The 27530-nt window shown below is 34.9% G+C and overlaps 5 protein-coding genes across 6 annotated transcripts; 4 read left to right on the forward strand and 1 right to left on the reverse strand.

The window, feature by feature from the left end:
* The first annotated feature begins 550 nt into the window (after positions 1-550).
* On the forward strand, positions 551-3913 carry LOC106759510. The gene is made up of 9 exons (XM_014642710.2): positions 551-692; positions 830-910; positions 2049-2138; positions 2480-2649; positions 2853-2922; positions 3002-3081; positions 3216-3278; positions 3359-3435; positions 3560-3913. Exons 1-9 carry the CDS (start codon positions 615-617, stop codon positions 3658-3660), a joined length of 810 nt encoding a protein of 269 aa, XP_014498196.1. The 5' UTR covers positions 551-614; the 3' UTR covers positions 3661-3913.
* A 102-nt stretch (positions 3914-4015) lies between these two features.
* On the reverse strand, positions 4016-6587 carry LOC106759511. Its single transcript, XM_014642711.2, has 3 exons — positions 6173-6587; positions 4661-4789; positions 4016-4372 (listed from the first exon to the last, which is right to left on the reverse strand). The coding sequence occupies exons 1-3, from the start codon at positions 6548-6550 to the stop codon at positions 4193-4195; spliced, it is 687 nt and encodes a 228-aa protein (XP_014498197.1). The 5' UTR covers positions 6551-6587; the 3' UTR covers positions 4016-4192.
* Positions 6588-8150: 1563 nt separating this feature from the next.
* On the forward strand, positions 8151-11123 carry LOC106758404 (probable disease resistance protein At5g63020). Its single transcript, XM_014641332.1, has one exon. It carries the CDS (start codon positions 8151-8153, stop codon positions 11121-11123), a length of 2973 nt encoding a protein of 990 aa, XP_014496818.1.
* A 102-nt stretch (positions 11124-11225) lies between these two features.
* On the forward strand, positions 11226-15995 carry LOC106758949 (translation factor GUF1 homolog, mitochondrial-like). Its single transcript, XM_014641963.2, has 11 exons — positions 11226-11801; positions 12335-13085; positions 13445-13601; positions 13709-13763; positions 13979-14046; positions 14118-14237; positions 14322-14393; positions 14612-14725; positions 15058-15198; positions 15287-15346; positions 15600-15995. The coding sequence occupies exons 1-11, from the start codon at positions 11307-11309 to the stop codon at positions 15784-15786; spliced, it is 2220 nt and encodes a 739-aa protein (XP_014497449.2). The 5' UTR covers positions 11226-11306; the 3' UTR covers positions 15787-15995.
* Positions 15996-21394: 5399 nt separating this feature from the next.
* Positions 21395-26716, forward strand: LOC106758082 (translation factor GUF1 homolog, mitochondrial). 2 transcript variants are annotated; one of them, XM_014640992.2, is made up of 12 exons: positions 21395-21853; positions 22379-23129; positions 23489-23645; positions 23753-23807; positions 24023-24090; positions 24162-24266; positions 24351-24422; positions 24647-24760; positions 25093-25233; positions 25322-25381; positions 25629-25829; positions 26462-26716. In XM_014640992.2, exons 1-11 carry the CDS (start codon positions 21512-21514, stop codon positions 25792-25794), a joined length of 2031 nt encoding a protein of 676 aa, XP_014496478.1. In that variant the 5' UTR covers positions 21395-21511; the 3' UTR covers positions 25795-25829; positions 26462-26716. The 2 variants fall into 2 exon arrangements, with proteins under 2 accessions (XP_014496478.1, XP_014496479.1); XM_014640993.2 differs by having other exon boundaries at positions 21745-21853; positions 22364-23129.
* The last annotated feature ends 814 nt before the right edge of the window (positions 26717-27530 follow it).

Raw genomic sequence — 27530 nt, forward strand, 5'->3', positions numbered from 1 at the left:
AACCACAAATGCGTTCCCTCTTGTAATATGCTTTTTTTGCAGATTACGATTTTTGGGTTATGCAACAGTATTCCATATGTTCATCTTAAACATATTCAAATGCCAACAAATGCATATTTCAATCTAATAGTTTTTCTTTTAGGTAATTAACATATCAACGGATATTTTGCCTTATTTTGCAATCAACTTTCACTGAACATGCAAACGATCCAATGTAATATAACACAGTTGAATATGTCCAACTTATAAGCCAATGCAAGCCACATATATCAAAGACCTCATTTTTTAAGCAACTAAGCAAGTCAAATAAGCACCATGCACACATTAAAACATTTCAAACTTCATACAGATTGACTACTTTGTTCATACGAAAAAAATCTTGAACCGGTTGTAAATAATAATCTATCTGTTTTAATATAAAGATAATAACATTAACATTCTTAATAGATAAATAGAAAATAGAGAAAAAATTGGTTGATTGGCACGTGTCCTGATTTCAATGATAGTTGGTATCATAGAATTCAATCCTGTTTGGATGGTGGGTAATTGCATAACAAGAGTACAATACAATAATATTCAGATAAGTTTAGCAACGTTGGAAGGAAGACAGGGAAATGGGTCACCTCTATGCTTTGGACTTTGATGGAGTTATCTGTGACAGTTGTGGGGAGACTGCAATCTCTGCTCTCAAGGTTCATTCTATCACCCTTTATCTCAAACGGAAGAGGAAAACAACACAAAATAGTTGAAGTTTCTGATGATCACTATTAGTCTATGTATGGTTTTGGTTTCAAAACTAAGCTGTGATTACTTTGTTGGTAATTTGTAGGCTGCCAAGTTGAGATGGCCTTCCTTGTTTGATGGTGTGGATTCAACCATAGAAGATTGGATTGTTGATCAGATGATTACAGTAAATAATTTATGGCTGGTTTTGCTTTGTGCTGTTAGTTTATTCCGTTTTTTCCTTAAATTTTGAGAATGTTTGGATAAAGAACGTAATTCTGTACTTGTCATAATATCTAGTAAAATGATAGTTTCTTCACAAGTTTGAGTGTCAACTTTACTGAAATAAGTTGAAAAGAACTAGTAGGAAGGTCAGATACCACTTCTTTAAGTTCAGATAAACTTTTTCAAAAACACATTTTAACTATGAGAATGATGTTTTGAGAATCCATCGACCACTTTGACTATATAGGTGTGGAAAGACTAGTATGGAAATGAAAACAAGAACAAGATTGAATTTAGTTGAGGAAAACTATTAACATTCATGATAATGTTTATGCTTGAATTTGTCTTAGGAGGTTTTTGGTTGAATTTATGCATAGATGTTCAAATAAAGTATTAACCATTGGTTAATGAACATTTTCAGTTTTTGTGATAAGTAAATTCTTTTTAAGATTAACTATATTTTTAGTTCGTGAACTTTCACAAAAAATTAAAATTTATTCTTATTTGAATCTTTGATATATTTTAATTTTGATATTTTTTGGTTTTCAAATATTAAAATGAATAGAGATAATTCTTTTAATTCAATTGTGTTAAATTTTTTGACATGTAAAATGTTTTTTCTAATAGACTTTAAAGCGAAAACGTATCAAAAATATAAATAACTTAAATACTAATATGAAACACATGACATATAAAAAAAAATTATCATAATTAAGTTAAAAGAACTACTTTTATTTATTTTTAAAATTTGAAGATCAAAATGGATTAAAGTTTTCAACGTCAACAAATTTCAATTTCATATCAAAATTAAATCATTAAAAACATATTTAATAATTCTTTTGAATGAATCTGTATTTACACGACTACATACCATCTTAATAATTTTAGTTTTGTGCCAATCACTTGTTTTTAAGATAAGGATCATATTTGCTTCAGTCTAAAGATTTACATTTCAGTTAGAAATAAATATTAATGCTTGTTAATGTATGAACTGGCACAATTGCATTTTCAAGACAACTGCTATGTATGAAATTCTAGTTTGATTGTCTTTCTTTCTACAAATGAGATGTTAAATATGGAATAGAAGTTTTTCATGTCAGGTACGTCCAGTTGTTGAAACTGGATATGAAACTCTTCTACTTGTAAGGTTGTTGCTTGAGACTAGGGTTCCTTCCATCAGGAAGTCTTCGGTTAGTATATAAAGCCTACCATTTTATTTATGTTATTATTACTTTTGGTGCAAACCTTTAGCGTTGATACTTTATTTTTTCAAATAAATTGATAGTGTAAAAAGTATTTGTGATTAGACAATAATAATGATAAATATGACTTTTAAATACTTTTGTAAAAATCAATAAATTTATCATATGTGATCATTTTTATTGAATAACAGTGAAACCTTTTTATATATAATCAGTGTATAAACTATTATCGCTTATTAACAAGTGGAAGTCTTATCATCAGATTCTAAGGAACTTTTGTCATCGTCTATGATGATGCCATTTTGACTGATGTCATAGTTCTCTGAAAGGTTTCAAAGGGGCTTGCAGTTGAGGATATACTGGAGAACTGGTTCAAATTGAAGCCTGTTATTATGGAAGAATGGAATGAGAATAATAGAGAAGATCTGATAGACCTTTTTGGGAAAGTCAGAGATGAATGGCTGGAGAGGGATTTCACTGGTTGGATTGGAGCAAACAGGTAGTCCAATTAAATGTCAAGAAATAGGATAACTTTTCTTAGAACTTACATCTACTGAAATGAATCAAGTGAAGCTTAAATTAAGAGTTACAGATAGCATTGAGTATAGATGTTCAAATTTTAGAAATGTTTCTGCAAGATTTGTTGAACTTTTGCATGCTAATTATGTCTTGGTTGCTAATTTGTGGGTGATTTACCTCTAGACTATATCCTGGTGTTGCTGATGCATTGAGATTTGCAAGCTCAAAAGTGTACATTGTTACCACAAAACAGGTCATTACAATTTGATATTGCCATGCTCTGATCACTTTATATTCTCTACTTACTTCTCCTACCCCTGATCTGTTTTCAGGGCCGCTTTGCTGATGCTTTACTAAGAGAGCTTGCTGGAGTCACTCTACCACCAGAACGATTATATGGCTTAGGAACTGGGTTAGTCTTAAATTTTGATATATTTGGTCCAATTGAGGCGCTGTGTGGTGCTTTATATAAGCACTTTATAATGTTTTTTATCTATGAATTGCTTCATTCCATTGACAAATTTGTTTTTCGCAAACTAACTACAGTCCCAAGGTAAAAGTGTTAAAGAAGCTTCAGGAAATGCCAGAACACAAAGGGCTGACGCTACAGTTAAGATTTTGTGCTTCCAGGGGTTATTTTATTTAATAGTATGGTTCAGGGGAAATTAACCGAAGTTAATTTTAAACAGCTTTGTGGAAGATAGGTTTGCAACCCTAAAGAATGTCATCAAAGAACCCGAGTTGGATAACTGGAATTTGTATCTAGGTAGAACTCTTCTCTCTATCCAATTGTAATTTCTGCTATCTATTTGTTTCTTTCAGTTTCTATGTTTTGCATTATTTGTATTTCCTAGAGTTGTATATTTGCTATGTTTGACTGTTTGGATTAGTGAATTGGGGTTTCAACACTCAAAAAGAGAGAGAAGAAGCAGCAGCCAACCCTAGGATTCAAGTTCTTGAGCTTTCTGACTTCAGTAGCAAGCTGGTATAGCAGTCTGACTTCGTTAAATTGTCAAACATTGGATTAAATACTTACTAGCATTTCATTCCTTTATGTGCAACGACAAATTGCTACACTTTAAAATTCATGAGGTATTTTTAAGTAGTTTCCTTTCCTATTAAACTGCATCACTCGTGTCCTATAAGTGAGTTGGAAGTATAGATGATACAAATTCTTGGTAATGTCTAACCTTTCTTGTAAGTGGGTAGAAGTGTTATGTCACAAGGCAACAACTTCATCAATACCAAGATTTGCCTTAGCAATGATAAAAATAATAATACCATTATTTTAGTCTCTTTATCCAAAATTTCTACCAGTAAAAAGTGGATTTAGTAGCCTTGCTATGTGCAGGAAAGGTGATTATTACTTCACTCTCATTGAGAAGCAGTTTATCAGAGTAATTAAAAGAGGAAAGAAGGACTAAAAATTTAAGAAGACTCGTAAATCATTGAAAATGATTGAAAATGAGTGACTCAACTGCTTTATCTCAACTTCTATAGAAATATGTCTATTATACCGATTGTTACAACTCCGTTTTATCATTTTGATCAATTTCTTCTGTATCAGCATTCTCTGCTTTCGCTTTCTCACTGTTGAGCTTCTCAATAACTTCATCTAGAGGTGGATCTCCAGGTCTTCTAAAAAATTCATCCCCCATTTTAATCTCATACGCCTCTGATTGGTCCAAGACAAATTCCTTCAACTGACAACATGATACGAGTATGAAATCATATCAACAGAAAGCATCATAAACTAAGGGTATACAAAACTTATTAATTCCTCCAGGACTAGTTTTTCAATACAACAAGAGATAAACAAAAAGGTAAAGGTAATTGGTTAAAATTCAGTATAATTTACTTTAAATTGAACAGGGAGGTTAAGAATACAACAGTAGATCGTGGGCTGTTAAAATTAAAAAGCCAGGTAGATTCTTCTATTTTTCATTCTTCACATTTCAAATAAATTAAAACAGGAAAGTAAAGAGCAATACCTCCTCCAAGTCTTTGATGCTTTCCAAGTTGAACATGATTGTATTCAGATCAACACCCATAAACCTTACTCCAACCGCTCCAGTTCTCAGGATATGTGTCCATTTCATGGCAAATTCAGCTACCATGTCCTATAAAAATCATCAAAAAAGATTATGTTAATAAGTATTCACACAAGTTCCAAGTAGAAACCTCAATGCATCATCATAAAGAAAAATACTGAGCACCAAGTACAAATCAAAATCTCAAGACCCTCTTAGACTACTCTTAATCTTTAATTATATTGATTGTATATCATAAAACAAACAAAGTTCCGTTTATATACATTGTCAATGTAAAACATTTTTCCGTAAATATTAATCAAGTTTTGACCACTTTATCATGTCCAAATTGTTTATGAATATGATGTGATGATAAAATAAGTTCCTATTGGATCTCTGTGTAAACTATTTTACTCTGATAGTATACATAAATTAAATTCCGGCAAATAAACCATGGACAAAAACTAGAAACTACATCAGAAAGTCCAATTTATCCCCACTCTCAAACTCTAAAAAGGTGCAACGCCAGCCTAAACTTTCGGAGTCGTTTCCAAGTAATATTCCAAAGTTCAATAAATTTTTCACAAGGAAAGTAAACCTCAGTCCGCCTTACCTATCCAAAATCCAACAAGCAACGAGCAAGTCAAATTTTAGTTAAAATTCAAACAACAACAAAAGCCTTATCCGAAATCCATATCTACATGAATAGCAAGACACCATTGGGTATGGTTAAAGACCAAATTCTAAGAGATATTATTCACACATAGTCTGTTGTGGGTGATCCGTGATTGGTATTTTGAAAGTTCTACTTTGAGCAGTTGAATACCTTGGATCTATCACACCCTCCTCCATTACCCGGACTTGAAACCGGCTATGATACTATTAGTGAATTTATATTCTAGCTCAACTGAATAAATAAACTTCACCAAACACCCATTAACCACCATATTGATATTCATCACAACCAAAACCCACAGCTTCAATTCAAACTCGAGCTCATCTTTATTTATTAACTTGTTTAGAAGAGTTTAATTACTCTATTATTGGTTGCAGAAACTTCCAATTTTAGTCTGTATACATAAAAAAAATTCTTTAATTCCATACTCGTATCATTTTTAATCTCTTTCATTCTCTAAATATGTCATTTTAGTTCTTTTAGTCCCTAAGGATTAAAAATGTTATGAGTAGGAATTAAAAAGAGTGTTTTTATGTAAATGGATACACAGCTATAGGTGCCTAAAGCGGAAGATTTTTTAACCTGTAGAAACTAAAAGATCAGTTAGACCTTTAAAAAAGACGAACTGGGCATGGGAAAATAATCCCCACTTCAACTCAACCCCATTATGCCAGACTAAAGGGTATCAGCAAAATCACAAAAGATCACAAATTTAACCAAAATTCGAAAACATACAGCCACAATATCAAATGGGCACACGCTAATCATCACAGAAAAAACGCCAACAATGTTCTCACCGGAGACCGGCGAACCCCAAGTCGGAGCTTGACGAATCCAATGACAGGTCCGGAATGGCGCTTCTTCATCTCCTCCTGAATCTGCGAGGGATCCATCTTGGAAATATCGGAGGGGGGAAAAGAGGGTTGAGGTTTCTTGCCCCATTCCTTCCACGCATCGTCCTCCTCGTCGTCGAAGACGTCGTCCAAGTCGTCGGTGATGTGGACCTTGCGCTTTCCGGCGAGGGCAAAATGGGAAAAATAGGAGGCAAGGAGGAGAAAGAGAAGGAGAGTGTGAAGGCGTTTGAATGTCATTAGGAAGATGATGAAATGAATGTGAAAGGACTGGAAATGGAGAAGAGTGTTTGTGTGAAGTGTTATGAATGAAAGTGTTAGCATTTGGGTTGGTGATTTTGTTGCTTTCTCTTTGCATGTGCTAATTGCCATATATCATGATTTAGGACTCATCAGAAGAGATGAATAAATTTACTACTAAATAACAGATCATATTAATATAAATCAAATTTGGTACTCAATATTATTTTTTTTAACCTTTTACTTATCTTAGTATATATTTTAAAAAAATTGAATTTCAAAAATCTGTCTTTAAATTAGAATAATTATGTTAAGTGAATATTGTTTTAGAATGAAAACAGTTATTTTCCATCAAAAGTGTGAAGTAGATGAACTACCAACAATGGTCACCATGAATAAGAAAACTATAAAATTAAAATTCATGTACATAAAAGTTTCTTATTTACTATTAAAAAAAATTGTTAGTTTTAATATTTAAAAAACTTACCCTTGATATGTTAAAATTAAAATTTATATACAAATAAACACTTTTATTATTTTATTATGGATCCAGACTATATTGTTGCTGGGGCAAGCAGATATTTTAAACAAACAACAATGCATATATTCCAAAGCCATTATGGAGCTTGGATCAGAATTCCAATTTTAGCATTCTGGTTCACTGCACTAAGAAAATGCTGATCTCAAACAAAATGTTTAGCCTTCTGAGTATACTTAAGCTAAATTGAGATATCTCTAGTTTTTGTAGAAATTCTTGTTTTTTTTTTTTTTTTTTCATTTTTATTACTGTAATTAACTTGAACTAATATAAATTTGAATGCAGTAAACTTGTTGAACCTATTATTCTTACTCTTTCTCATGTGTTTATTCTGGACTCCACAAGTTTCTCATGATATTTGCAGGAGTGACAAAACGAATTCAGAGATAGATTTAAAAGATGGTTGATATTCAGTTAAAAAAAATCAAATTTGCAAAATGATTTAAGATGATTGAGAGAAGTTTGTATAGTTAATTACAAGAATATAGGGTGTGAAATATACTTTGAAATGAGATAAGAGATAGAATTATAGTGAGTGTCTAATAATAGAATGCATAAGTCTAAGAAAATTTTAAGTGTCTAATGGAGAGGAAGTGTATTATTTTTTCATGTTGCTATTTAACTATGAATCATTATAGAAAGATTATTGCTTTTTATAATAACTAATTTAAAGTCATATTTTAGAATAATTTCCAATTGATTAAAAGTAGAAATTGCATAAAATGAAAGTTAAACTTTTTGTATTTAATTTTGATTAATTTGATGAAGTTTATGATAAAACCAAAATGAAACTGTGCATGGAAGTGTCTTAACATTACTGTAATCTGCCTTAATCTAAGTCTTTTATTTCTCACTCACACTTAAAAAAACTAGTAGCAAATCTGTGCGGTGAATCTCTTGTATGACATGATAGGTGGGAGAAACAATGAGAATGAGGTGGGCTTGTCAAGAATTTTTTACTTTTTATGCTATACTCATTGATAATAACAAGCACTAGAATTTGGTGGAAGTGAACTAGAATTAACGAGCCAATTATCAGCTTTTCGTACTGTTGAACGTACCAAGCATGATGACAAAAATCAAGCAATGTATAAGATAGGCTCATAGGAGACATCGTCAAGTTAGGTTCACCACCTTTTTGAACCAATGAAAAACAGACCAGGATTCCAAGAAATCCTAGACCACAACGATGGAGCATACTACAATGACATAGAGTTCTTCTTCCTCGTAGAGCCATTGTTATATGTCTGTTCGGTTGCTAACACGCCACAGGGTTGTTGTTGGCAGCATATTTTTATTTTGGGATATCATAGTATAAAGACCAAACAGGAGCAACCTGAATTCCTTGTTCCACTTGTTGTGGTTTCACAAGCAATAACTTTTTCTGTTCTGTGTCACTTTTGTTTTCTTGAGTTCGATCTATCCATGTTGGACTTCGTAGGCCCAGTGTTGGAAATCATAATTCGCTTGTGGGACTGTTGTGCCTGCGTCCGTGATTATGAAGAGAACCTTTCTTGTTTGAGGGACATGACGTCTGACCTTCTAGGCCTTTGGGTTGATGTGAGTGTGAAGGTTCAACTGGCTGAGGAACAGCAGCTGAGGCGTCTGAATGAAGTGAATGATTGGTTGGTTAAAGCTGAAGCCATGCAAAGAGAAGTTCAAGCTATTCAGCAGAGAGTTGCTCATGCTCAAGAAACACGTATCAGATGTTTGATAAATTTTCCGACAAGCTTCAGGATGGGAAGGATTGTAAGTAAGAAAATAGGTGAGATTCGTGAACTTATTGATAAAGGGCACTTTGATGTAGTGGCTCAGGAAATGCCATATGCTGTGGTAGATGAAATCCCTCTGGAGGTTACAATAGGTCTAGAATCAACCTTTGATGAACTTGGTGAACGTTTTGATGATAATAATGTGGGAATTATTGGCTTGTTTGGCATGGGGGGTGTAGGAAAGACAACCCTGCTCAAAAAGTTCAACAATGAGTTTCTTCCCACAAAATTCTATGATGTAGTCATTTGGGTTGTGGTGTCTAAAGAAGCAGATGTAGGGAGTGTTCAACAAAGCATAGGAAACAAATTAAATGTTCCTGTCGGTAAATGGGGTGGTAAGAGCATTGATGACAGAGCTATTGTTTTATACAACTTTTTAAAGAGGAAGAAGTTTGTGTTGCTGCTAGATGATTTATGGGAGCGTATAGATCTTCTGAAGTTGGGGATTCCTCTCCCTGATACAGAAAATGGATCTAAAGTAATATTCACAACAAGGTCCATGGATGTTTGCAGGAACATGGAAGCCAACACATGCATCAAAGTAGAATGTTTAGCACCAAATGAAGCATTTGCATTGTTCAGAGAGAAAGTGGGTGAAGAAACTCTCAACTCTCATCCTGAAATATTTCATCTGGCTAAAATTGTGGCCAAGGAGTGTGAGGGACTTCCTTTAGCTCTCATCACTGTTGGAAGATCTATGGCTCGAAAGACTCTCCCCGAATGGAAACGAGCAGCACGAACTTTGAAGATTTATCCATCAAGATTTTCAGGTATGGTTGACTATGTTTATTGTTTGCTAGAGTTTAGCTATGACAGTTTACCAAGTGCCTCGCACAAGTCTTGTTTCTTGTACTGTTCCATCTTCCCTGAGGACTATGATATTAGAAAAGATGAACTCATTCAACTGTGGATTGGGGAAGGTCTTTTAGCTGAATTTGGTGATGATGTCTATGAGGCACGAATCCAAGGAGAAGAAATCATCGCAAGCTTGAAGTTTGCTTGTTTGTTGGAGGACAGTGAGAGAGAAAATAGGATTAAGATGCATGATGTGATCAGAGACATGGCTTTGTGGCTAGCTTGTGATCATGGATCCAACACCAGGTTCTTGGTGAGAGATGGTGCAAGCAGTGGTTCAGTTGAAACATATAATCAGGCAAAGTGGAAAGAAGTAGAGAAACTATCAATGTGGCGGCAAAGCATTCAGAAACTATCAGGAAAACAAGATTGCTCAAATCTCTTGACAATGCTCGTTAGAAATACCGAGATAACCAACTTCCCAGATGAGATTTTTCTGACTGCAAATCATCTTAGAGTGTTAGACCTGTCAGGTAATAAAAGAGTAAGAGAATTACCTTCCAGCATCGGGGAGTTAGTTCAATTGCAGCATTTGGATCTATCAGGTACTGGCATACGAAAATTGCCAAGGGAGCTCCAGAACTTGAAAAAATTGAGGTGCCTGCTGCTGAATTATATTTGCAACAGGCTTGTCTTCCCAAGGAATTTGATATCAAGTTTGGTGTCATTGCAAGTGTTTAGCAAATTACCATGGGAAGATCAGTTTATTCTTCCTGCCTTGGGGGAACCTGAGGAAGCTGTGTTGTTGAAAGAACTGGAATGCTTGGAATATCTTCAAGACATAAGCATTGCTCTCTTTTGCGTTTCTTCTATGCAAGTATTACTGAACTCTTCCAAGTTGCAAAGATGCATTAGACATCTCAGAGTACTTTCTCCATTCACTTCAACGCCACATACTATATTGTTCTCACTTTTGACAAAAATGCAACATCTAGAGGTATTATCCATGTCAGTTTCTTCTCCTTCAAGTTTAGATCATGTCAGGAAAAAGGGGTCTCCATCATCACAGTGTTCTATGACAGAGTGCATTCCCATGAGTTCAAAGCTTACTGAGCATGATTACATTGTTGGCCTCCGTGAGTTATCCCTTGAAGGGTGTGGCATGCTGAACTTGAATTGGCTCACTCGTGCTCAAAGCCTTCAAATCCTTAGAATATACAATTGTCCCTCCTTGGAAGAAGTCATAGGTGAAGAATTTGGCCATTCAGAAAATGTTTTTTCAAGTCTTGAAATTGTTGATCTAGATTCTTTACCAAAGTTAAGGAGCATATGCTCACAGGTTTTACAATTTCCTTGTCTTAAGGAAATCTGTGTAGCAGATTGTCCAAAGCTGATAAAGCTCCCTTTTGATTCCAATAGTGCAAGGAACAGTCTTAAGCACATTAATGGACAGAAAAGTTGGTGGCGTAAATTGCAGTGGGAAGATGAAGCCACAAGGGATCACTTTGCTTCAAGATATGTACCTTTGCGCAAAATTCTGAAAATACGTTGAATCATGTCTGCAATTGAATAAAGCCCTGTATCTCATTATGTATCTCGAATTTAATAATGGCTACATGCATTCTTGAACGTTCGGTTTGATTGTACTTGTTTGTGAGAGAGATATTCTAGATATGATGCATCTTCTTTTTTTGAATAAACATTTTTTATAGGTTTATTTAATTTATTTAAAAATATGAACAATCTCCCTGAACAATTTTCTCATGGGAGTGAGTCCGATATCTTTGGATCCAAAACGACGCCCTTTTTAATCGAACGCAGCACATCTCAGGTTTTTTCATTTCTCCAATGTTCTTCTGCACAGCGCAGCTTCCCACAAGATCCTGAAATGGGTTATCTGAGCAAATCTTCCAAAACCCTAAGGCAATCGAATTACTTAGCGTTGTTATGCAATTTCAAATTCAATTTCAACCCATTAACCAACAGAATAACCCATGAAGGCTTTCCTGTGAGGCGTGAACTGTTCTGTTCACAGTCACGCCAATACAGCACCTCCACGAGAGAGAAAATCACCATAGATTTGAGACAATACCCTCCAGAGCTCGTTAGAAACTTCTCAATCATTGCGCATGTGGATCATGGCAAGTCCACCCTCGCTGATCGACTTCTAGAACTCACTGGAACAATTAAAAAAGGCCATGGCCAGCCTCAGTATCTTGATAAATTGAAGGTACTCTCTTTTGCTGGAAATTTTCAATTTTTTTCATCTGGGTATGCTTTCCTGTACTGTTAGATAGAATGGGTATCGTCCAAAATTTAAAAATTGTTGGGTTAACTATATGAAGTAGAATGAGACGATGGATTGGTAGAAAAGATGGGAAAAAAACAATATATTCAATGTCAATGTAAACTGTCATTACTCACAAACTGCCGTGAACTAAAAATGTCACGACCTTCCTGGTGAAAATATAAAGTTTACAATGACTGTGCTTGTTTATTGAACGGAAATGTAATTTAATTTGAATACACTGATGTTGTAAATATATGATTTTACGGTTTCATTACATGGTTGATTCCTGAGTATGAAAAAATGGTTCACTTTTGTAATAATTTTCTCCAAACTTGTACATTTGGTGATATCTGATTGGTTGATAATGTAAAACGTTTTGTACCAAACAATTTACCCTTTATAGAAATTAAAATTTTAGTGGGATGTGTTGTATTTCTTATTTTGTTTTGTTAGTAAAGTTTAACATGTCTTAGGTGGAGAGAGAAAGAGGAATCACGGTTAAAGCCCAGACGGCAACAATGTTCTATAAGCACAGTGTAAATGGTGATGATTTCAGTAATGGAAAGGAGTCACCCAGTTTTTTGCTGAATCTTATTGATACTCCTGGACATGTTGATTTTAGTTATGAAGTTTCAAGATCATTGGCAGCTTGTCAAGGTGTGCTTTTGGTTGTTGATGCTGCTCAGGGAGTCCAAGCTCAAACTGTTGCTAACTTTTACCTTGCCTTTGAGTCTAACCTAACAATTGTGCCGGTTATAAACAAGATTGATCAGCCAACTGCTGATCCTGATCGTGTTAAAGCCCAANTAAAATCAATGTTTGATCTTGATCCAAATGATGCACTGCTAACATCTGCTAAAACTGGAGAGGGTCTTGAGCAAATCCTTCCGGCAGTCATAGAGCGTATACCTGACCCTCCTTGTAGGAGGGAATCTTCTCTTCGCATGCTTTTACTTGATTCATATTATGATGATTACAAAGGGGTAATATGTCATGTTGCTGTTGTTGATGGTGTCCTGAGCAAGGGGGATAAGATTTCATCTGCAGCTACTGGTCAGTCTTATGAAGCTTTAGATGTTGGCATCATGCATCCTGAACTTACACCTACTGGTATCTTACTTACTGGACAAGTTGGTTATGTTGTAAGTGGCATGCGAACAACCAAAGAGGCCCGTGTTGGTGATACAATTTACCATACTCGGACTTCTGTAGAGCCTCTTCCAGGTACAGTCAGACAATTTAGCTCAATGCATGTTGAATATTCATACTGCTCTTTGCTGCATAAAATCTTTTACTTCATGTATCCTGCCGCATCCACAATTACTGATGACAAAAAAAAAACACTTGCTGCACTTGGAGGTACTTAATGGACTTGCTGAAAATAAAATGAGTCCATTTCATTGCTTGACCATTATTATTTTTCCTGTAAAAACTAATATCTAAACGATCAAGATTATATGGTATTATATTTTTTCTTTCTTTCTTTCTCCATGTGTTTGACAATGTTATTGTTTTATTTTAGTATATATGCATTTGTTGGTCCTAAGTGTGGTTTTTGAGTTATTTGATAATTTATACTGTAGGGTTCAAGCCAGCGAAACATATGGTGTTCTCTGGTCTTTATCCAGCAGATGGATCTGATTTTGAAGCTCTAAATCACGCAATAGAGAGGTTGACATGCAATGATGCNAGTGTCTCTATTACTAAAGAANCTAGCACTGCTCTAGGTCTGGGNTTCAGGTCTGGTACCTATTACTAAAAGAAAGAAAAGANAATTTGGTTCTGGAAAAGTTGAAACATTTAGCTTCATNAGAAATAATTTTTGTTTCCAATTATGTTTTGCTCAGGTGTGGGTTTTTAGGCCTTCTGCACATGGATGTTTTTCATCAAAGACTTGAACAGGTAACACATCACTGTATGATAACCAGATGATTACTTTAAATTGACGGTGAAGATATATTTTGGAAAGTGGAATGCCTTCAAAATTTTCAACCATATGCATGTTTCAGAGGTGTTGTGAAGTGAATGTAATTTTTCATGGAATGGACAGAACTTAAGCTTTTTACCTCTCTTCAAGCATGGTATGTTGGTAATCGATATTATGTTTCTGTGAACAGGAATACGGAGCTCTTGTTATCTCAACTGTTCCTACCGTGCCTTACAAATTCGAGTTTGCTGATGGAAGGTAGCTGACAAACTTGCATTTGTTAGGCTAGTTCCACTATGGTTTGCTAAGGCTCTAGTTGTGCTTTTTAGCGAGTTAGAAGTTCGGAATCCTGCTTCGTTACCCTCTAGTCCATTACCCTCTAATCCCAAGCAAAGAAGGACAGCCTGCTGGGAACCTACAGTAATAGCTACTATAATCATTCCTATTGAGTAAGCTCTTTACAACCCTGGGTATAATTTATTTATTGCGCCAGAGCCTCATGCTTTGCTATCTTAATTTATTGGTGCTTTAAGGTATGTGGGACCTGTTATTACCCTTGGCTCTGAGCGTAGGGGTCAGCAGTTGGAGTATTCATTCATTGACAGGTAAAATTTTGGGAGTTTCCACTCCATTACTATATTCCATTATCCATCAACGAATATGTGTGTGTGTCTGTATCATGAAAAGTATCTTGATTTTTTGAGATATTATGCTCATTATGCATGATCATCCACAAAAATTGACAACTTTTTCTACATTTTTGTGGTGGTTCATCAATTTATCCCTGGTTGATGCAATAACTCTTTAAGTTTCTATCCTGCAGTCAACGGGTACTCATGAAGTACCGCCTGCCTTTGAGAGAAATTGTTGTTGACTTTTATAATGAATTGAAGAGTATAACATCAGGCTATGCTTCATTTGATTACGAAGACTCAGAGTATGTAACCTGCTCCTGTTTTTTCACCCTATAATTTTCTGCATGATTATTGTCGTGCACCCTCTTTTATTTTCCTTGTGTATTGATGCCATGTAGTGTTTTTTGAATAATTATGTGGTACATGTAAAATGTAGATTAGTACAAAAATGTTGTGATACCTGATGGATATTCTGTACTATGTGCATACTCAGAATTTTGTTTGATAAATAATTTGTGTGGTTTATTTCATACTTATTGTTTGTCATGTCATCAAGTTGGATAGGTAAATAAAATTTTATGTTTGGAGTGGCTTACTTCCTACCTTGTAATGCATTCAATGGGTGTAATTACAGTTATCAACAAGCTGATCTGGTAAAACTTGATATTCTCTTTAATGGAGAACCAGTTGATGCAATGGCAACCATAGTTCATAGCACAAAAGCATACCGTGTTGGGCGTGAACTGACACAGAAATTGAAAGCTGTCATTGACAGGTCTTTTTCTTTAATAAGTAGTTGTTTTTCTTTTCGTGCCACTTCTTCAGTTTGAAAGCACACCAAAAGAGCTCTTAATTTTGATCAGGAAAATGTTCGTGATAATCATACAAGCTGCCATTGGGTCAAATATCATAGCAAGGGAGACGTAAGCTTCTTTCTAAAGTATCATTTTTTTTTTGGGATGGTTATTTAAATAAAACCTGTAGGTCCCGATATGTAAATAATAACTTGATTAGTATTTATAAATATCTGTCATTTTATTTCCAGAATCTACGAATAGCTTTTTTATATGTGGATTTTAGACCCTCTTGAGAGAAACAAAGGGCAACAAATTAAGCAATTTGTTCACATGCCCTGATCATCTGTGGCCAAGCTTAAACTCTTCCTATTGATTGTAGGATTCCTGCAATGAGGAAAAATGTTCTTGCCAAGTGTTCTAGTGGTGATGTTAGTCGAAAAAGGAAGCTATTGGAGAAGCAAAAAGAAGGAAAGAAGAGAATGAAGCGAATTGGTTCTGTTGATATACCACAAGAAGCATTTCATAAACTACTAAAAGCTTCTACTTTTGAAGGTATTTGTGTATGACACAATGGTAATATGTTAGGTTCCTCTGTCAAGAACCCACTCACACACAAGCAATTGGGCACACAACACACCCGTAAAAGATGAAAGAATGATCAATGATTGTATTGATTGTATTGAAAGAAAGTATACAACGTTTGTAACTGTGAGAGCATAAATATCGTTCTCTCCCAAGGGTAGCAAAACTAACGGTAAGTGTACCGGTCGCAGCGTAGCAAGTGATAAATATCGTTCTCTCTCAAGGGACTTGTGCAACACATGACAATTCTTCCTTTTATAACTCAATTAAACATCAAAGTGCACAAAAACAACACAAGAAACTCTTTTTGGTATTTTATCAAACAGTTGGTGTGCAAGGAATTTAACATAGTGTATTTACAATTTGTCAAGACTAGAATTCATCCATTTCATTCTCATGCATTCACAAACATCTCAATTCCATCCAATAAGTATTCAATTTCAATTTTAAGTTCAATCATATTTCTCAATATTTCAAGAACCACAATTCATGCCATGGGTGATCAAGCCACAACAAGCATTAAGCATAGAAATCAAATACTAACACGAATTGGAAAAACATATATCATTAGCATCACAAAATACATAAGAATTCCATGTTTTACAACTAATCTCAACAAATAGGAAAAGTCCTCCATGGAGGAGAACTTAGGGTTCTACAAATTGAAGAGATAGGGAAGAAATTGGAACCAAAGAGAAGATGCAAAGCCTTTCCCAAGGTTCTTGGCAGCTGCTCCATGCTCCATTTGCGCCTCCCCTTCGCATCTCCATCTCCAATTTGTGACCCATCTTCTTCCTCAACCCAAAAGGGGCAAAATCACCNTTGATGAAGCTTGAAGACCCAAGGAGGAGTGGGAGAGCTTCCCAACACCCCAAATAGCCTCCAAAGGCCTCTCTCAATCTCTCTAGGTGAAGAATGAAGTGTAGGAGGAGAAGTCCCCCAAAAATCCCGAGACCCATGTTTAAATAACCCATTTTGACATATCAGCGAAAATTCGCGCCCAGCTAGGATTCTTGGCGCCCAGCACGACTTTTCACTGTATCAGAAGTGAGTTACAACAAGTTTTCGCACCCAGCGCCACTTTCTGGCGCCCAGCCCCATTCTCTGGCGCCCAGCCTGGAATCTCTCTGCAACTCTGGCGCCCAGCTTGTCTGCAACTCTGGCGCCCAGCTTGGATTTCTGGCGCCCAACTCGGGCGGTTTTGACAGCATTCTAAAATTGAGGTTCTTGTGCAATTCCAAAGGCGTCCAACATGGGTATTTGCTTCAAATTGATCTTTTATTGTCCCAAAACATGTTCCCTTGAGTTCTTGCTTGTTTTCCTCCACTAGAATTGCTTCCTATTCCTTTATTTCACACACTCAAACATAGAGATTAGAGGTAAAAACAAGCATATACTAAATAAACACAAGAAAACTAGAAAACACACTAAACATGAGGATAAAACAAGGTAAAAGCTATGAAAGAGTTGATTTGTTCACAAAATATATACACACAAACACGTAAAATCAACCGTTATCAGCTGGTTTTGTCTGCACACTCGGTTGAGTGTGGATACCAAAGGTTTTGGCTGAATTTCACAGTTGTGTAACAGGAGGACATTCGGGGGTTTATCGAACTTATAGAAGAGTGGCACAATCTCTGCATTGGGTAGGGATGAAAAAGACAATTACAAATTTTGTGACTGCATACTTGGTGTGTCAACAACACAAATAACTGGCAACATCCTCCAAGGACTTTTACACCCCGTACCTATCCCACAAGCAATAATATGGGAGGAGATTAGTATGGATTTTTAGTGAAACTACCTACCCAAGTCTCATGGATTTGATATTATATTAGTGGTGGTGGACAAAATTAGCAAGTATGGGCATTTTATCCCAATTAAACACCCTTATACAGCTCGATCCATAGCGGAGGTGTTTGTGAAGGAAGTGATTAGGCTTCATGACATACCTATAACAATTGTTAGAGACAGAGGTTCCACCTTTATGAGTGTATTTTGGAAGGAGATCTTTCGTTTATAGGGCACACAACTCAAAATGAGCACTACCAACCCAGAGACGGATGGGCAGACTGAAGTGTTGAATAGGGTACTAGGAATTTATCTACGTTGTTTTAGCTCCGAACAGACTAAGAGTTGGAGTTTGGTGTTGCCTTGGGCTGAGTATTGGTACAACATTACTTACCAAGGCGCATCCAAATGCACACCTTTTGAAACTGTGTATGGAAGACCTCCTCCCACACTGACACGTTACATACCGGGAGAAATTGTAGTGGATGCAGTCGCCCAGGATTTGGAAACCCGTGATGAGGCATTGAAGCAATTGAAATATCATTTGGCATGTGCTCAAGATCAGATGACCCATTATGCCAATAAGAAGAGGGTGACGACCAAGATTAAGGAAGGTGATTTGGTATTCCTTAAAATCAGACCTCATAGACAAACATCGATTCCCACAAAACTGCATCCTAAACTTTCAGCAAGGTACTATGGCCATTTTTGGTGGAAAAACAAATAGTATCAATTGCTTTTCAACTGCATTTCGACTACAGTTATTAGAACTTCAAGAATACACCCTGTGTTCCATGTTTCTCAGTTGAAGCTAGTTGTAGGAGACCATCAGGTGGAGGAAGCTTTACCAACTGAATTGCAGGAGGATAGACACACATACATCCTCTAAAGGTGCTACAACGCAAGAACCAGCAGCAACGTGGGAAGGAGATACCCCAAGTCTTAATACAATGGCAAGAGGATGATTTGGAAGGGCCTACTTGGGAGGAGGAGCTATATCCGCCAGCAGTTCCCTAATTTCAACCTTGAGGACAAGGTTGATGTTGGGGAGGAGGGTAATGTTAGACCATTAAAGGTTTACGTAAGGAAGAATAAGAAGGGAGGAAATTAGAAGCAGGTAAGGAGGTTAGTTTGTTATAGTTTGTTAGAAGAGAGAGTATAAATAATAAAAGTTTGGGGGGGGGGGGGGGGGGGGGGAGAGGTATCAGATAATTCTTGCATTGTGGTCAGGGATTGGATCCTTTTCTAGTGGAGGAAGGGAGGCTTCCTTGGAGAATACTAACTTGTAATTCTGTTTTCATACTTTACAGAATTAAATAAAATTCATATTCATACATTTGTCTTCTTTTGTTGAGTGTGTGTGAGAGGATAATCATCTGTTACGGTCCCAGAATAAAGGAACCTAATACTATTGCATGCATGATTTGTTATCACCATCTAGCTTTTAGGTAAATCCAAATTGGCTTTGTGTGTTTACTTGGCTTATTATTTTTTTTTCTTTGCACTCTACCAATAAATCAAGTTTGAAACTCGAGTCCTACCAAGTTTATCAATGTTTTGATTTGATGTTGTCCCTCATGCTTAGTAAGAAGTTTTATTGTGAACTTTATGTAGGGAACTATACTAATAAATAACGAGTTTCCCCAGCCTTAGTAATTACCTCATTCGTATCATGCACTAAAGCATGCAATTGTGTGCTCAATTTCCTACATATGCATAAAAAATTCTTCTGTTACTGCTGATCTGAATTATTGCTCTCTGGATCTCAGATCATTGATCAGAGTTTTGAAAACTACACCTGCCATACATCGAGCGGTTGAAAGTGCACCAGAATGAGGCTGAAAAGAACTCAGCCAGTGCTTGTTGATTAATGATAGTCAGCACTCCTTGAATTCTTTGTTTCATAGATCAACACTCGTGTTACAGTCCTATTGCAGCATAAAATTAATCTAATAAAATAAACCTTGGAATCATTTTTGTAGCAGAAATTTTCAACTATAGTTGTACCATGTTTTTGATACAACTTACAATCTTTGTCCTTTTAGTGATTTGTTTTTGTTTATCATTTGAGAAGGTGTATATACATTGAATCATGAAATGCACACATGCTCAGATATCCCATCTGGCATAAACAAAGAAAAAACAGAAAAACACATTGTTTTGCTCAACATAATAATCCAACATTTTTTACTCAAGCTTGGTCTCATAGCAGCCCCCATTAGCTCAATGTTCAATTTTGAATCCATGATATTAATCATATCAAATATTAATGGCCACTTTTTCTTTGATTTGGAAAATATCTTAATCACGACCATAACCATAGCTATTATTAGAGACAGCCAAAACAATCACCATGGAGTTGTTTCACTTTACATTTACAGATCTTCAATGAGAAAAAAAAACAGCTTTTTATGGTAATGCATGGACTTCATTTTATATTCAAAAGTCTTTCAAATTCGAATTTTCAACCTATCCAAACAATTTTAATTTTTAAAGAGTGATCAAACTTCTTTTCTCATGATATTTTATATTTGTGTGCCTACATATATTTATGTATGTAATGGACTATAAAGTAAAGTGTGCTAATTAGGTATCATTAGGCATTGAGGAATTATATAAAATTGTTCGACTTTTTTTTTACTCACTAAAATATTTTACTTCTTTTACGTTTTGTTTATCTTTTCTAATATGGTAAAACATTGAATTTTACTTAGCTACCTAATATGTTAAAGTTTTGTTTTCATAGTTATAATTGTATACAAAATTTTTAAATTTGTTACAATTCCTTCTCTTGCTCAGAGAATCAGAGAATTGCCTAAGGACCTCCCTGGAAATACTCGAATCAGTGATCCTTTGCGCAAAATTAACTTCAAATTATCACTGGCCCATTTCATTCGGCCCAAATTAGCTTAAGCTTGTTTGCTTTTTGTGTTGACCAATTCTTCATCCTTTGACCAGGGGCCTTCCTATAGAAAAAAGAAAAAGACAAGGATAAATGAGAAAAAAATAGAATGAAAGCCTACAATAGCAAAATAAAATTCTATTTTAATTTTCTGAATATTTTTCTAAAAGAGAAAACAATCTATTTATTTAAAAACCTATTTTATTTAATTAAAAAGAGAAAATTAACTTTATTTCTATAAAGACCTATTTTTATCTTTATTTTTACTGATCATTCCTATTTTTAAAGAATTGAAAACTAAAATAATCTAAAAGAATAATTTTATCATAAAAAAAACGAGGAAAATTGAAAAGTTATTATTGAACAGAAAGTTAAACACCTTTAATCTCATAAACCAACATAGAATTAAAGGTGCCTGTATTAAGATTAAAATATCCACAACAAATAATTTCATATTCTGGTGGATAAAAAAGTTGTGGGAAAGGGGTTATCTGAAACGAACAATTGAATTGATTATTTTAGAAAATGTTTAATTTCAAAAACAATTATTTTAAATATAAGTAATTAAACCAAGTAAAAAGAGGTATTTGAATATAAAAACTACATTAAAAAGAATAGTAGTGTGAAGAGAAATCAGAGGAAGAAATATAAACAATTAATTTTAAAATAAGCATTTTTGAAATGACTAAGTTTTAGTAGCAACTTTGATCAAATTTAAAAAGTTGTTATTGGAAAAAGTAATTGTTTAAGAATAGGTTATTTAAATTTAAGATAGATATTTTTATCAAAATAAGTAGAAGAATGTTTTTTCCTAATAAATAAATTAAATAAACCTATAAAAAATGTTTATTTTAAAAATATAAACAATCTCCCTGAACCATTTTCTCATGGGAGTCCAGCCCGATATCTTTGGATCCAAAACGACGCCGTTTTCAATCGAACCCAGCACATCTCACGTTTTTTCATTTCTCCAATGTTCCTCTGCACGGCGCAGCTTCCCACAAGACCTTGAAATGGGATATCTGAGCAAAGCTTCCAAAACCCTAAGGCAATCGAATTACTTAGCGTTGTTATGCAATTTCAATTTCTATTTCAACCCATTAAACAGCAGAATAACCCATGAACGCTTTCCTGTGAGGCGTGAACTGTTCTATTCACAGTCACGCCAATACAGCACCTCCACGAGAGAGAAAAGCACCATAGATTTGACACAATACCCTCCAGAGCTCGTTAGAAACTTCTCAATCATTGCGCATGTGGATCATGGCAAGTCCACCCTCGCTGATCGACTTCTAGAACTCACTGGAACAATTAAGAAAGGCCATGGCCAGCCTCAGTATCTTGATAAATTGCAGGTACTCTTTTTTGATGGAAATTTTTAATTTTTTTCATCTGGGTATGCTTTGCTGTACTGTTAGATAGAATGGGTATCGTCCAAAATTTAAAAATTGTTGGGTTAACTATATGAAGTAGAATGATACGATGGATTGGTAGAAAAGATGGGCAAAAACAATATATTCAATGTCAATGTAAACTGTCATTACTCACAAACTGCCGTGAACTTAAAATGTCACGACCTTCCTGGGGAAAATATAAAATTTACAATGATTGTGCTTGTTTATTGAACGAAAATGTAATTTAATTTGAATACACTGATGTTGTAAATATATGATTTTACGGCTTCATTACATTCCTGAGTATGAAAAAATGGTTCACTTTTGTAATAATTTTCTCTAAACTTGTACATTTGGTCATATCTGATTGGTTGATAATGTAAAACGTTTTGTACCAAACAATTTACCCTTTATAGAAATTAAAATTTTAGTGGGATGTGTTGTATTTCTTATTTTGTTTTGTTAGTGAAGTTTAACATGTCTTAGGTGGAGAGAGAAAGAGGAATCACGGTTAAAGCCCAGACAGCAACAATGTTCTATAAGCACAGTGTAAATGGTGATGATTTCAGTAATGGAAAGGAGTCACCCAGTTTTTTGCTGAATCTTATTGATACTCCTGGACATGTTGATTTTAGTTATGAAGTTTCAAGATCATTGGCAGCTTGTCAAGGTGTGCTTTTGGTTGTTGATGCTGCTCAGGGAGTCCAAGCTCAAACTGTTGCTAACTTTTACCTTGCCTTTGAGTCTAACCTAACAATTGTGCCGGTTATAAACAAGATTGATCAGCCAACTGCTGATCCTGATCGTGTTAAAGCCCAACTAAAATCAATGTTTGATCTTGATCCAAATGATGCACTGCTAACATCTGCTAAAACTGGAGAGGGTCTTGAGCAAATCCTTCCGGTAGTCATAGAGCGTATACCTGCCCCTCCTGGTAGGAGGGAATCTCCTCTTCGCATGCTTTTACTTGATTCATATTATGATGAATACAAAGGGGTAATATGTCATGTTGCTGTTGTTGATGGTGTCCTGAGCAAGGGGGATAAGATTTCATCTGCAGCTACTGGTCGGTCTTATGAAGCTTTAGATGTTGGCATCATGCATCCTGAACTTACACCTACTGGTATCTTACTTACTGGACAAGTTGGTTATGTTGTAAGTGGCATGCGAACAACCAAAGAGGCCCGTGTTGGTGATACAATTTACCATACTCGGACTTCTGTAGAGCCTCTTCCAGGTACAGTCAGACAATTTAGCTCAATGCATGTTGAATATTCATACTGCTCTTTGCTGCATAAAATCTTTTACTTCATGTATCCTGCCGCATCCACAATTACTGATGACAAAAAAAAAACACTTGCTGCACTTGGAGGTACTTAATGGACTTGCTGAAAATAAAATGAGTCCATTTCATTGCTTGACCATTATTATTTTTCCTGTAAAAACTAATATCTAAACGATCAAGATTATATGGTATTATATTTTTTCTTTCTTTCTTTCTCCATGTGTTTGACAATGTTATTGTTTTATTTTAGTATATATGCATTTGTTGGTCCTAAGTGTGGTTTTTGAGTTATTTGATAATTTAAACTGTAGGGTTCAAGCCAGCGAAACATATGGTGTTCTCTGGTCTTTATCCAGCAGATGGATCTGATTTTGAAGCTCTAAATCACGCAATAGAGAGGTTGACATGCAATGATGCCAGTGTCTCTATTACTAAAGAAACTAGCACTGCTCTAGGTCTGGGGTTCAGGTCTGGTACCTATTACTAAAAGAAAGAAAAGAGAATTTGGTTCTGGAAAAGTTGAAACATTTAGCTTCATAAGAAATAATTTTTGTTTCCAATTATGTTTTGCTCAGGTGTGGGTTTTTAGGCCTTCTGCACATGGATGTTTTTCATCAAAGACTTGAACAGGTAACACATCACTGTATGATAACCAGATGATTACTTTAAATTGACGGTGAAGATATATTTTGGAAAGTGGAATGCCTTCAAATTTTTCAACCATATGCATGTTTCGGAGGCGTTGTGAAGTGAATGTAATTTTTCACGGAATGGACAGAACTTAAGTTTTTTGCCTATCTTCAAGCATGGTATGTTGGTAATCGATATTATGTTTCTGTTAACAGGAATACGGAGCTCATGTTATCTCAACTGTTCCTACCGTGCCTTACACATTTGAGTTTTCTGATGGAAGGTAGCTAAAAAACTTGCATTTGTTAGGCTAGTTCCACTATGGTTTGCTAAGACTCTAGTTGTGCTTTTCAGCAAGTTAGAAGTTCAGAATCCTGCTTCATTACCCTCTAATCCCAAGCAAAAAATGACAGCCTGTTGGGAACCTACTGTAATAGCTACTATAATCATTCCTAGTGAGTAAGCTCTTTACAACCCTGGGTATAATTTATTTATTGCGCCAGAGCCTCATGCTTTGCTATCTTAATTTATTGGTGATTTAAGGTATGTGGGACCTGTTATTACCCTTGTCTCTGAGCGTAGGGGTCAGCAGTTGGAGTATTCATTCATTGACAGGTAAAATTTTGGGAGAGTTTCCACTCCATTACTATATTCCATTATCCATCAATGAATATATGTGTGTGTGTGTGTGTATCATGAAAAGTATCTTGATTTTTTGGGATATTATGCTCATTATGCATGATCATCCACAAAAAATGACAACCTTTTGTACATTTTTGTGGTGGTTCATCAATTTATCCCTGGTTGATGTAATAACTCTTTAAGTTTCTATCCTGCAGTCAACGGGTATTCATGAAGTACCGCCTGCCTTTGAGAGAAATTGTTGTTGACTTTTATAATGAATTGAAGAGTATAACATCAGGCTATGCTTCATTTGATTACGAAGACTCAGAGTATGTAACCTGCTCCTGTTTTTTCACCCTATAATTTTCTGCATGATTATTGTTGTGCACCCACTTTTATTTTCCTTGATGTATTGATGCCATGTAGTGTTTTGAATAATTATGTTGTACATGTACAATGTAGATTTGTACAAAAATGTTGTGATAACTGATGGATATACTGTACTATGTGCATACTCAGAATTTTGTTTGATGAATAATTTATGTGTTTTTATTTTATACTTATTGTTTGTCATGTCATCAAGTTGGATAGGGAAATAACATTTTATGTTTGGAGTAGCTTACTTCCTACCTTGTAATGCATTCAATGGGTGTAATTACAGTTATCAACAAGCTGATATGGTAAAACTTGATATTCTCTTGAATGGAGAACCAGTTGATGCAATGGCAACCATAGTCCATAACACGAAAGCATACCGCGTTGGGCGTGAATTGACAGAGAAATTGAAAACTGTCATTGACAGGTCTTTTCCTTTAGTAAGCAATTGTGTTTCTTTTCATGCCGCTTCTTCAGTTTAAAATCACCCTAAAAGAGCTCTTAATTTTGATCAGGCAAATGTTCGAGATATCCGTACAAGCTGCCATTGGGTCAAAAATCATAGCAAGGGAGACGTAAGCTTCTTTTTAAAGTATCATTTTGGGATGGTTATTTAAATAAATCCTTTAGGTCCCGATATGTAAATAATAACTTGATTAGTATTTGTAAATATCAGTCATTTTATTTCCAGTATCTTCGAATAGCTTTTTTATAAGTGGATTTTAGACCCTCTTGAGAGAAACAAAGGGCAACAAATTAAGCAATTTGTTCACATGCCCTGATCATCTGTGGCCAAGCTTAAACTCTTCCTATTGATTGTAGGATTTCTGCTATGAGGAAAAATGTTCTTGCCAAGTGTTATGGTGGCGATGTTACTCGAAAAAGGAAGCTATTGGAGAAGCAAAAAGAAGGAAAGAAGAGAATGAAGCGAGTTGGTTCTGTTGATATACCACAAGAGGCATTTCACCAACTACTGAAAGTTTCTTAGAAGACTACTTTTGAAGATATTTGTGTATGACAATGGTAATGACCTGTTTCCCTATTTCTTTTCAATAATATTAAGGTTCATCTAACTGAATAAAGAATTGCACATCATCTAACATGTCCAGCCTTAGATCGGTCAGTTGTCTAACCTCTTATTTGACTATGAAAAATACCTCTTGATATAATAAAGAAGAAGAAAAGACTTCAATTAAATTATAGGTGGTGGAGCTTTTAGTCTAATTCCCCAAAAAGAAGATTTAATTTGTGTCCTCTTTTATGGTTGTGCATTAAATTGAGAAATTATTATACACCTATTTGGATGACTGTTGCATGCATGATTTGGTATCATCATCTAGCTTTTAGGTAAATCCAAATTGGCTTTGTTTGTTCACTTGACTTATTATTTTTTTTTTTCTTTGCACTCTACCAATAAATCAAGTTTAAAACTCGAGTCCTATCAAGTTTATCAATGTTTTGATTTGACGTTGTCCCTCATGCTTAGTAAGTAGTTTTATTGTGAACTTTATGTAGGGTAACGAGTTTCCCCAGCCTTAGTAATTACCTCATTCGTATCATGCACTAAAGCATGCAATTGTGGGCTCAATTTCCTACATATGCATAAAAAATTCTTCTGTTACTGCTGATCTTAATTATTGCTCTTTGGATCTCAGATAATTGATCAGAGATTTGAAAACTACACCTGCCATATAACGAGCTCTTCAAAGTGCATCAGAATGAGGCTTAAAAGAACTCAGTCAGTGCTGGTTGATTAATGATAGCCAGGCACTCCTTGAATTCTTTGTTTCATAGATCAACATTGTGTTACAGTCCTGTTGCAGCATAAAATTAATCTAATAAAATAAACCTTGGGAATCATTTTTGTAGCAGAAATTTTCAACTATAGTTGTACCATGTTCTTGATACAGCTTACAATCTTTGTCCTTTTAGTGATTTGTTTTTGTTTATCATTTGAGAAGGTATATATACATTGAATCATGAAATGCACACATGCTCAGATCTCCCATCTTGCATAAATAAAGAAAAAACAGAAAAACACATTGTTTTGCTCAACATAATAATCTAACATTTTTGACTGAAGCTTGGCCTCATAGCAGCCCCCATTAGCTCATAATAATCATATCAAATATTAATGGCCACTTTTTCTTTGATTTAGAAAATATCTTAATCACGTCCATAACCATAGCTATTATTAGAGACTATGCGTGGACTTCATTTTATATTCAAAAGTCTTTCAAATTCGAATTTTCAACCTATCCCAACAATTTTAATTTTTAAATTTTTAAAGAGTGATCAAACTTCTTTTCATGATATTTTTTATTTGTGGGCTTTTTGTGGGTACATAAATGTAATGGTCTATAAAGTAAAGTGTGCTAATTAGTTTTCATTAATATAAAATTTTTCGACTTATTTTTACTAAGTAAAATATCTTAATTATCTAAAATACATTGTATTGACACATTTTTTTGTACGTCTTTCTAATATGGTAAAACATTGAATTTTACTTAGCTACCTAATATGTTATAATTTTGTTTTCATAGTAGTTATAATTGAAAAAAATCTGGATATAAAATTTTTAAATTTGTTACAACTCAACCTTAACGAATTGTTTTTCTTTTCAAAAGTGTTTTTTACTTTTGTTTAAAAAATTACAATTTGTAATTAGAGTTTTTTATTAACAGTTTAATAGATTTAAAATATCCTATTTTTAAATTGTTTAAA

Source organism: Vigna radiata, chromosome 4 (assembly GCF_000741045.1).
Source record: "Vigna radiata var. radiata cultivar VC1973A chromosome 4, Vradiata_ver6, whole genome shotgun sequence".
In the NCBI taxonomy this organism is placed as follows: Eukaryota; Viridiplantae; Streptophyta; class Magnoliopsida; order Fabales; family Fabaceae; genus Vigna; species Vigna radiata.